This window comes from Rhyacophila brunnea, unplaced genomic scaffold (assembly GCF_057557595.1).
Source record: "Rhyacophila brunnea isolate RB1 unplaced genomic scaffold, BYU_Rbru_1.0 scaffold_23, whole genome shotgun sequence".
In the NCBI taxonomy this organism is placed as follows: Eukaryota; Metazoa; Arthropoda; class Insecta; order Trichoptera; family Rhyacophilidae; genus Rhyacophila; species Rhyacophila brunnea.
In genome coordinates this window covers 2,124,521-2,136,971 of record NW_028232893.1, presented here as the reverse complement: position 1 = coordinate 2,136,971, position 12,451 = coordinate 2,124,521, and the positions used below count along the sequence as shown (strand labels likewise).

The following is a 12,451-nucleotide window of genomic DNA, read 5'->3' as shown; positions in this document are numbered from 1 at the left end:
ACGGTCATCTCTGTCCGATAAGAAAGCTCACGGCGAACTGTGCTACGGTGAAATGTTTTATGGGTACTGTTCGGTTATCAGGAATACAGCGGAAAACACATTTTGAAAATAGCCGATAAACTGGATTATTTGTTAGGTTAACCTAATATCACTTCCCTCCATTTTGGTAAGAGAATTTCAAACTGTCACTGTTATTTTTATTTTGTTGTCTGATTTTTCGTCTGATTCGGGATGGGGAGGTGAACAATGACACACCGGAATTGTTTTGGAAACGGCAAGGTATATTTACGTTAATATTATATTATAATAATTACATTTTTAATAATTTAATTCTACGGAGGACGAAATGTACGTGCTCGCGATTTAGCTGCTCGCAGCGTTCTGCCCCCCATTTTGTATTCCGCTTTCAACGGTTTTTTTCAAGGCGACGTTGCAATATCTCCAACGGTCAAAATTATGGCATTGTTGCCAGCAGATATTCAACATTATTTATTTTCGTAATCAGCGCTTTATTATTTGTTGGGTTTGATACCGATTCGGGCCTCTCCAAAAACACAGAGACATCCCCAAATGGGGTCCATACGGGGGTGCCACACTAACCTAACCCAAACTAACAAATAATCCAGTTTATCGGCTATTTTCAAAATGTGTTTTCCGCTGTATTCCTGATAACCGAACAGTACCCATAAAACGAAAACGACACATATATTATCACTGTCTAAGTGTGTACATATTGTTATTCTTTTCAGGTTACAATTGTTAAGGTACCTAGCTCAATCCAACAGGCAGTTTCAGCCACTGGAATTTACATTTCTTTAAATATATTTTATCTGTAATTTTAAAATATTTTGAGATAAAATATCTAACGTCCTGGCGGTTAATTACGAGTGATGCAGTTGGCACACACTATGGCATAAAATAGTTCATATGCATGAGTCAAAGAGATAAGGGATTAGATCCCCACATAAAATTATATCTGCTCTCTCTTGAATTTTGTCTCACTATAAAAATATGGTGTTTTATGAACAATTGCAACCTATTTACATAATTTTGTCACCTTTCATGAACCTAATGAGATGATGATTAATGGAGAAATAAAACCCTCTGATTGTTTTTACTGTGAAAATAACAAATTTAATGGACTGATACGTCAGACTGCCCAAAACAGCGCAAAAAAGATGACAAATTTCAAAAAGACCTTTTGTATGAGCAAGTGAATGATTTTCTTGATTTAAAATAAGAGAAGAATATAATTCAACGAATAATAGTGTAATAGGGAATGAAGTGATCATATTACCAACATCTGGCTGTTTCGAATGAGTTTTTAAGAGATTTAATTAAAATGTTAAGTTGAAATGTCAAAACTCGCAGTGAAGGGTTGAACAAAAATTTGCCTCCCATATAAAACGTAGACAACAAAATAGGTATAGAGGTTTTATTTAGTTTATGACATTTTGAATTAAGAACATTGTTTCATTTAAGGTTTAAAGTTTAAATAAAAGAACATTGTTCAATTTGTATCCAACAAAACGTCAGGCAAATTCTGGTAACTATGAAATCGCCGTCTGACAGCGAAGTGAATTGAATCAAAAATCATACCTTATATTGTGATTTCGATGGTAGTAACCATCCATTTCGGAATGCAAATTTTCAATTGATTATCCCTCTCTGATGACAGTATCACTCGCTGCATTGCGATTTGCACAAATTATTTTAAGTCATTCTATGCATCTACAAGCGAGTTAAGTTGGCACCGCGATTCGATAACCGAACCGACAAACATTTATTTCCCTCTCCCTTTTATCCACAGGGAGTAAAATTGGTATTGCCATGACAAACCGTTATTAATCTTTTTAAATAGTTTCCCTGACAAAGAACTAGTGTGCTATTTATTTATTTGTAATTTTTAAATACCTTGTTATAAATTAAAATTTATGTCAATAATATAATAAAAGTAGGATGAGAATTAGGGAGGACAAAACTAGATGAGAGCTGCAGCGCCATTAGAATAACAATATAGTATACAAATACACTCTTGGTTGCTTCAGATATTATCTTATATTATTATAATAGTGATAAAGAAATTCACGTTTTTTCATCTGAAAAAATAATATAATATTATTGATAAATTGTATTGATTTTAATTAATCTCTTAAATCGAATCGAATAAATAGCATTAAATTTCTGTAAAAGTACCGGTCTTCAATGTTTTGTTTGTTTTGTTCAGTGTGTCACTAGCTAGAATACTGATGATCAGAGTGAGAATCTTGTACTGTACATGTTAATACTTCAAACAATAACGATAATCATTGAAACAATGAAATTGATTTTTTAATCAAAATATGTACGTAGGTAGTATAGGTACTCAATTAAAATTTTTATAAATCTCAAAAGTAGACAAATATATTAAAAAATCTTAATAAATGGCATTTTTTTGTGGTATGGCAGCACTAAAAAAAATGAAAAGGCTGCGTTCCAAAATAATCAGATTCGCGTTGCGGCAATTTTATGCAGATATAAAAACAAGGTCGAAAACATACTAAGTAAACAAATCGTGTGGTATTAAAGAATTTAAGGATGTCGTGTAATAAGTTATCGTTAGGTACCTATATTTGTTTTTAAAGTTGACTGTAATAGAGATTTGTAACTGTTGCAATGTGGAACTAACAAAACAAAGAGTGCTTCAAATTTTGGTTCATTTTACTTTTGAAAATCAATTTAAATTAGGTATTTCGGCTGAAAAATACAGTATATTAATAATTAATTAATGGTTTACCTCAATAAAAGAGTTTACATATTCTTCCATCAGACATAGCGAGTATATTCTTATTGGCGACGTAGGTATATTATTATAGGTAGGTAGGTATATCTGTCCTCGTAAACGTATTTTAAAAATTAAAACTCTTATTAGGACGGTACCTACCTATTGTTATTGACTTTGAAGTCTCTTGAGATCGTCATCTTTATCTAATCAAGTATTTTTGTTTATTATCCTTCATTGTCGTTGTTAAATTAATTTTATTGTAAATTTTAATGTTGGTACCAAGTTGGTACCGAATACAAAGTGTGCAAGCACATTGAAAATAAATGTGTAATAATTGTTATAAACTCAAATTTAGTGAAAATAAAATTTATAATCAGTTGAAAACGGTAATTTCATCAATTTTATAATTTTTTAAAAATATGATACTATAGACTAAATATTTGATATATAAAACCGTGCACGATGTGTATATTATGGAACGCAATACCCAATAAAAGTTTATTAAGTCTATGATCCAATATGTCAAAACATTTTTTGAATTAACCTGTAGTAAAAAATAGTTAGATTATTATTTAAACAAATATGACAATAACCAAGGCCATATCTGTGCCTTGAAATAACTAATCGTATTAAATCTCTCGAGATTCATCTACAAATGAGAATGTTAATAAGTATTTGGACACTTCTGTCATCCCGCGATACCTATCTATATTCCCGTGGCATAAGAACCAACCTCAACTTTTTGACAGTAGGTGTAAGATTTTTAAATGCTTTAAACGAGAAATAACAGCATCGTGCATCCATTCCATGATGCGATTCCTTGTGCAAACATTCTGCTAATCAACAAACTGTTCAATATCACCTACCCACTACATAATCTTAAGAGGAACAACGGATGGTCCAGTGAAGTCGCTGTTTGGACCTGTCAGTGCTGTGTTAATAACTCTCATTACTCAGGCAGTGAATTTAATGACTGAATCCAAGACTAAACAACATTTGTGCAGTTAACATATTTGTGAATGATCAGAGGGTTTCGACTGTGAATATCTGGCGTTATGAACTTTTTGTATTGGACAATTTAGTATAGTGTCAGAAATAAACTCTTATAATATATCCAATTTTGGTAAATGTGCCGCAGATGTGCGCATGAGGTTTTATAACTTTCTTTTTAGACCAAACCCAACCTAACCTAACCTACCCCAACCTAATATAATCTTCGTGTGTGATAATGATGCATCGAAATGTATGAAAATTTCAAATTTTAAATTAGCAATTATTGGATCGAAAAGCATCTGCGCCGACAGAAAAGGTATTTAATATAATTTGTCTACATGGAATAAACTGTTTTCGTAAAAAAATTATAAAAGCTCATGCGAGCATCTGCGGCATAGTTATCTAAATAATATACACAAGTCTTTAATGTAGTCAACATAAGTTACCTAAATTTACGAATTTCTGTACATTGGAAACAATCGAAAGTGCTAAAAAATCGAGACAGCGTTTTTCCAGTCATCGTTATAATTTAACATTTTTCTTACCCGACCTAAGCTTGCAAATATCGCACCTGGCGTGTGCCATTAAATGTAGTGTTTTTCATATAACGAATAGTTATAAAGTATTTGGTCAATTCTCCCAAAAACAAACTTCCGAGTTAGGAAAAGATACTATTAAGTATTTTATCTAAGATATTTTGATCAACACATTTGCGGACAAGTGTTAGCTAATACATGTTGGTGATATGACACATATTAAAATTTAAATTTTTTAAATTTTCGATTTAGATACTTATATAGAAATGAGTTAAGTCTTAAGATCGAATGGAAATATGTTTTCACCGTGACACAAGTAGCAGGAACATATTGTTTTAATCCAAAATTCGACTTCTATAAACGTCGTGTCGTATTCCGTTGTTATTTCACGAAATACGACGTCTATATACGTTGTGTCCGCGAATGTGTGAGTGTTGGGAATATAGCTTTTAGCATGTTATAGTGTATTAGTCTATGCTGACAGGCGAATCGGGGAGGATACAGAAAGGATAGAAGTATATGTACCGAAATAACGATAATAATAATGTCGCTTTCACTACTTAACCTATGGACCAAATCTGAAGAAGCTGCATTGAGTTTTCTACAGGAAAGAAATTGTGCAAGGTCAGCTGCTCCTCTCTGTCCTACATGTGGAAGAACGACAACTTGGGTGCTGGCATCTCGCAAGATATACTCGTGGAGATGTCCAAAGCACAAAGGGTATCTAGTGTCCCTGAAGAAAAATACATTTTGGGAGAATTCGCAGCTTCCCTGGTGCACATTAATTAAAATATGCTTTTCTTGGTCGAACAGGTTTCCTATTTCCGCAGCTGCTGCTATTGCGAAAACTTCACAAAGAGGAATTGTTCGTTGGTTTTCCTGCTTCAGAGATGTGTGTTCTTACCGTCTTTGTCAGTATAAAATTGGTGGTGATGGCGAAGTTGTGGAAATTGTAGCAAAACTAAGTAGGTCTAAAGCGCCGGAAAGTTGGGTCTTTATCGGCGTCTGTTTCTCCAGTAAATTAGGATTTTTAGTCGTAGTTCCTGATCGTTACCCCGAAACTCTTTTGGCACAAATAGCTCGATTCATTCTTCCGGGGACGACAATTCACTCCGATAAATGGATGGGATACAAAGGAATTGTAAACATTCCTGTTACCCCTGCTTACAAACATCTGGTGCAGAATGAAACAAAACAAGCGGAGGCATATTGGAAAAATGTTCAAAGGCACTTGAAAAAAATGCAAGGCGTGCATAGCACAATGCTGGCGTCACATTTAGATGAGTTTGTGTGGAGAGAGATTTATGGGAAATCCAAAAAAGACGCGCTCGATAACATTTTATTGCACATTAGCGAGAGGTACGTTGTGAGTTAATCATATGTTATAAATGATATGCTGAGGATTGAACTAATACAAGTACGTTGGTGATCATCTTAAATTGACTTCAAAGTTAAACATGCCATTGTAAACATGTAATAAAATATTAAATATCTAATTATCTTGTACTTGTTTATTATATATGAATTCTCTATGTGCATTTTTCCATCCCTATTATGTCCGGAGATCTCGCTTGCGCGTTCCACCAGGGACGCAGGGATGATGATCTCATGAATGCCCACTATTCAAGCATCTTAGGACGGTATACCTACATATTATTATGTACTTTCGAGGCTGCGTCTGGTCACTCGGAATCGTCTAGGATTTACCTATCTATCCTTCTCATCAATCTGTAAGCTGCTGTAAAATGTAATGCTGACTATTGCACTTTTCTCAATAATAGTGCCTGTACACATGCATGGAATTACTGTCAGCAATTGTGCTTATTTTAAACTGTCGTGACGATAACTGTTTACACGTAAAAGTGCTGACTGTCTCTCCAATCTCATTCTTCAAGGACTTCAAGATGCAATGCATTTTATACTACTATCTGACAGGTCGTATTGAAAATCGGAGCTCAAAATGAGTAGTTCGTTTTTTTACCGGCATGTTCTCTATCGCTATCTCGCTCTACTGCGCAAGCGCAGATCGAAAATAATCTTACTTGCACGCAATAAATCATCACTTTCTTCATCTTCTTTCATCATTTTCTTACTGTGCACAGTACATCCATGCACGTGTAAACGGGGTATAAACATTCTCTGCACGATACCGACTCTAGTTTAAAAAAGTACTAGACCCACCAATCATCCACATTCTCAACCGTGACGTATCGCCAGAATCACAATACGTATGTGACAAAAAATGTAATATATTATTTGAATACGTTAACGTTGACGTTTCACATGATCGCAGTGGTGAAATCTAATAATTTCTTTCGAGACGACATTCTCTTCTCTGTTACCATTATAATATATTCTGATTATATTAAAGTTCTTAAAATTTATTCTACCTTAAATGGCAAAACGTGAATACAAAGAAGCATTTTTAGAGATAGGTTTCACCTGCATTATTGATCGCGGAGTGGACAAGCCACAGACAGTGTACTATGTTGTGCAGTATTAAGTAATGTATCATTGAAACCAAATAGCCTAAAATACTAGCCTGTGTAAAATAACACCAAAATTTGATGATCTCTCAAAGCTTATCCAAAACCCAGGTTTTTTTTTCATCAATTTATAATACGGAGACATCTAGTTAAGATGCCTCGAAGGTTCATTTGAATTGGAATGAGTTTCCATTATAATTTTTCGTATATGCTTCGTAATTCGGGTAATAGATGTCTCTATGAAATTACAATTTTTGATGTCATCCCCCTTAATGGGATCAAATCGTCACCGTTCAGGCAAAAGTCACCAACCCTGAAAATGGCAGTTTTGAGTTGAGTATGTCACCCGTAGCGTAAAATTATGTTCTTTAAGATGCAAAAATCACCACGGTACATTAGTTAGTAAAATTTTGTTTAAATCCGAATTATTTGTTTTTCACTAAATGACTTTCGATAAAATCTTAACAAGCAAAAGTCATTATAGGTGAATAGACATTATTGACTATATAAAAAAAAAAAATCCTTCGTTATAAATATACAAGCAAAAGTCACTATACTATGGATGGTGAGTTTTAATGATCATTCTTTTGGCTAACATTGTTCAGATTATTAACAAGCAAAAGTCACCAAACCATAATTGAGCTACCTTGCCTCCTTCAAAACCTTCCTGATGTTTTAATTAGCATCAAAAAGTAAAATTACCTTAAAGAAATTATTAAGAAGACATGAGAAAATAATTTAATGTAGATAAAACCTTAAAAACATTAAAATCTGATTTTTCCTGCATTTTCAAACTTTCAAATTGCGATAGCTCAAAACTATGTTTTTAGGGTTGGTGACTTTTGCCTGAACGGTGACGAAATGTTGTTTACCAAAACTGTATTTTGTATTAATAAAATAATATTTTGTTAGTACATGCTATTTTATTTATTACCATGTTTTTCTTAGCTCATATTCTTTGTCCGGTGGTTGTTTATCCAGTACAAATCTTGCAATCGATTTTAACTAACTTCCCGACTAGCTAGACATTTGAAACTTTTAGAATATATCAGAACACGATGCCAATGCATTCTTTTAATACTTTTAGCCATCTTTAAGTAGAATTGAATTCATTTTCAGTTAATTCTGTTTTGTATGAAAAGTTATTTCGGAAGAAATCCGTAATCCAATCCACTATTATTGGTTGCTAAAAGCCGAGCCACACCGGGCGACTCTGGTCTCCAGACCAGACCGATGCATGCAGTTATACGGACCATGCCACACCTGGTCGCCCAGTAGTCGCGCAAGCAATAAAGTCGGGCGATCAGTAAAATCTCGTTCGTGCGCTCGGTCTGGTCTCCCGGTCTCTCTGGTAGGGCGATCGGTAGCGATGTATGAAAACATATAGCTATGTATTGAGCGCTGCCACACTAGGTGACCAGTCGCCGGCATCCACGCTGCGGAGAGAACGTACTGCATACTTGCGTGTACATTCATTACTAGTATTATTATTGGCTGCCTCTCTGGTCGCCGGTAAGTCGCCCGAGTAAATCGCACGAAGAGACCAGTCGCGCGGCTGGTCTCGAGACCAGAGTCGCCCGGTGTGGCCTGGCTCTAAGGGGGTGGTCCTAGCAACTAAATTATTAATATATACGTGCGTTACTATGGAAATCAAAATGACATTTCAGTATTCTATATTTGTTTGTTGCAAAATAGCAAAAAAATGATTTGTTGCCAATTGCCTCATTTGTCCTAAATTATTGATACATAGAATTGTCAAGTTTATTTATGATTCAACAGAAAATTTTAAAACGTGGTATATAAAAAGTTCTTTTTATCTTGTAATTATTTTATCTTGGGTCATTATTATTACCCTAAGTTGGGTCGAAGATCAAAAAGGTTTAGAAACTCTGATGTAGACGGTTAAGCTGTTTTTAATCTCATAGATAAAATTAATAATAAGTAGGTACTTAAGTGGAAATAATTAACTGAATGCACCGCACCCTCTTTCATATTATTATGACTGCCGATCATGAGCGTCTGTATTAGTACTGTAGTAGTCTGTAATTTTGGTATTAGTTATCTCGGATCATTCTGCGGAAGGAAACAGCTGTCAATAAAAATAATTCGAATATCATAGAATTAACAGAACACTTTGTTTCAAAACAAGTGTAATAATTGACTGTGTGTAAAATAGAGGTGGGAAAACTGGTCGATTTTGAAGACTAAGTATACTTACTACCAGTATAAAAAAATACTTAGTATCGAAACTTGTTCCAAAATACTTACTAGTATTTGGAATACTATATAGAGCGTTTGGCGTGCGTATGCGACAAAAGTTTCATACTCAACTGGAACTAAAACCAACTTCATATCAGTATTTTTGAAATACGTATCGGCTCAAGAAACTCAGACTGTGCTCGATCGACATCAATAGAATCGCTAAAAATACGCTGAGCTCCGCTTTTCGAAATGTCCCATCTATTATAAAATTTTAAACACATTTTAAATTTATGAGTTGTTTTTCTGTTAGGTTATAATATTTTTGTTAACAAAAATGAATAAATATTTTTTTTTATTTTAAATATGTTTTGAGCGGTCATAATTATAACAAGCCTAAGCCTGTGCGTCATCTCACCACCGTGCTGCGACACAAAATTTATGACCTATTGTTTATACATTCGAATGCAATAGACTAATAAATTAAAATATACCTATATTCAAGTGCTAACTCGTTCGCGCGCATTTGATGTCAATAGTGTTGAAAGTCTACCAACTACTGGCGAGCGCACAGAACAGCGACTCGCGATGATATCATCACAAGTTTATTGGGCCACACATACTGAGTGGATGTTCCTGGATGGTTCCTAGTTACTGGCAACCATGGTAATGAAGGAGACCAGTCGACGGGGAGTAAGAGATATTGGAAGAAAAGTAGGTAGGTAATTAAAATTTATTCTTGGTGTCTTCAGATAACTTGGTGTAATAGTCTCATAGAGAAATCGTCTCTCTAAATACTTTATATATAGGATTGAGTTGTGTAGACTATTATTGATTTTAAATTTATAATTGTATAAATTATCATATTTCATTAATATTTACACATGCTGTCTTTTTATTGTTATTTGTAATTAAGATATTTTTATACATTTGTATTTATTATGTATTATGGCGCATTGGCCAATAGCTGTAATGCCGTAATACTCTTTTTATAAATAAATATTAATCTGTAAACTCTCCACCCACTGTTCAACTCATTTGATCGAATGAATTACAACGAATTTCTTTTAAAGTATCATCAACTTTACTGTAGGTACGGCTAGGGCCGTCAAAAAAATATCAATACTTTCTCTCGATGCCGATTGTATTGATACTTTTTCTTTCGATAACAGCCCTAGATATTTCATTTTTCACTTCAAGCAATAATTACCTATTGGATGAAAGAAAGTTAGTATTTTAAAATGTAATCGTAGGTACCTATGTACCTAATTCGTCGTTGATTTTCTACAAACACGTATCTCAAAAAACAACTTTTCAGGAGAGGCAAATAACTTAATTCTCTCAGTTTTTAATTCAGAAATAAATTTTCTTCTATGAAATATCCGTTCAGAATAGTTACACATATTTTCATAAAAACAATGTTATGTTTCGTCAACATATCGCACTATACTTTCAACCGATCAGTCGTATTGTCTGAGATACGAGAATGCGTTGCAACTTTACTGTGAGTCATTCCACAATATTACTGCAGTAAACACGTATCTTGACTTACGAGAAAATGTTTCAGTGTAATCATCTGTCGGAGTTCAGTATTCTGTACACTAGAGGTGAGTTGGAAATACTGTCACAAGTTTGTGTACTTAAGTTTCGGATGAAACTACCCATACTAAGTATTTGTTGCCCAATAAACTTGTTTCAAGAAACTTGAAACGTATTAGTTGTTCGAATTCGATAATATATGCGCCGTGACTCGCTATTCAGCGCTATTGATATTAAATGCGCGCGAGCGAGATATCATGATACACGTATGTCTAGCCGTGATATTATACTCAACTGTCATTGTTCTCCCTTTCTCCTCTGTTGTAAAGTTGGTATAGTGAAGGACAGAAATGGTCACGTGTTCGTTTTATAGGATACTTTTGAGTTCGCCTTAGGGTTTTAGGTTTTTGGTTTTAGTTGAGTATGAAACTTTATCGAGTCCAGGAGTTCGACACATGGTATGAGATCTCGCCGACCGCTAGCTAGTTCGTAGTCTTGCCACGTATGAAATCATCGCTTCGGCGTCGCGACTCGCGTATGTATAGTATGCGACGGGTTTTAATTTTAGTTTTAGTTGAGTAAGACATTTACATCGAATTGACGTCAGTCGCAAGCCGGAATAACGGAGTTCTGATAACGTTAACTGACTACGCGTTTATCTGGTTTCGTCACGTCAAGTTTCTCGATTTTTTAGTGTTATAATTGTAATTTGTAAACATAAACTGAATTCAAATTATATGCGTGATTGTATAAATGGATAACTACTGAAACATGAGTGACTAGCGCCACAGTTCCAGCTGTACCTGTCTCGAAAATGGGACATTTCAAAAAGCCGACGTATTTTTAACGATTCTATTAATGCCAGCGCTCCATTGGCGAGCCAAAAGTCCGACGACAATAAGTCTTCAGATTTTTCTACGTTCTGCTACTGGCCAACAGACGTTCAACGAAACGAGTATATAATTAATTTGACGAGTAAAACAGTCGACTTTGACAGCATAGATAATATACGTATATCTGACAGTTTAATCGTGATGGCGTTAAATGATACCGACGTTTTATGTTTTTTGGGTTATTGGGTGGCAGATAATGTAATAACGAAGCAAAGGGTACACAAATACTGGGTGAAACATTGGATAAGGAAACGAACGACATTATCCCACACAAATTTAATACGAGAATTGCGTTTGCAACCGAGCGATTTCCGCAATTATTTGCGAATGTCGGAGGATGTATACACAGAACTGTATAATTTGGTCTCCCCATTTATTAAAAAAAAAAATACTATGATGAGGGAAGCTATTTCTCCTCATGATAGATTATGTGCAACCCTGCGATTTTTGGCTGCCGGCGGAACATTCACTGACTTGCATTATAGAACTGCGATTGGAAGACAAACTCTGGGCAAGATAATTCCCGAAACTTGCCAAGTCATCATTGACGTTTTGAAAGGAGAATATTTCAAGGTGTGTATTATATTATACGTCATCTAATAAAGTTGGGCAAATTTACAAATATATCATTAACAAGTAGACATTGGTTGGTCTTATAAAGTGAACGTTTAGTGGATTGTTTTACCTATATAAATCATAGACGGCAACATCATAAGAATGGCAGACAAGATGCATTTGAGATAGGTATATATATAGTCACAAATAAGGCCATCGTTGACATGCTAAATATTCAATAGACCATTAGAATGATGTACCTAGCCAGGACTCTCCATATAGGCTGTAAGCAAGCTGCTTAATTATTCCTGTTGAATGTATTGTAATACTAGTCATATTCTTCGAAAAGCAAGCATGGAATTTGATTTCTAAATGAGGCCACATAATAATATAGGTTTGCTAACATAGCTCAAATACTTACCATTTGTTGTATCGCTTAAGCTAAGGTTTATAGGCATAAAAACAAACAAAAAAACAAATATTTTT

At 34.5% G+C, this 12,451-nt stretch overlaps 1 protein-coding gene across 4 annotated transcripts in view; it reads right to left on the bottom strand.

Annotated features, from left to right (window-relative positions):
• The window catches only part of LOC147069346 (sex-lethal homolog), a 32,455-nt gene extending 30,647 nt beyond the window's left edge, over positions 1-1,808 (bottom strand). For 3 of the 4 annotated variants that reach the window (XM_085950175.1, XM_085950176.1, XM_085950174.1), the window contains exon 1: positions 1,600-1,808. Coding sequence is in view for 2 of the 4 variants with exons in the window: in XM_085950174.1 (XP_085806300.1) it covers positions 1,600-1,634 (35 nt within the window). In the remaining 2 variants the exon portion in view is untranslated. The remainder of the gene's footprint in view (positions 1-1,599) is intronic. The other variant, XM_085950173.1, reaches the window with a different exon arrangement.
• Between the last annotated feature and the right edge of the window lie 10,643 nt (positions 1,809-12,451).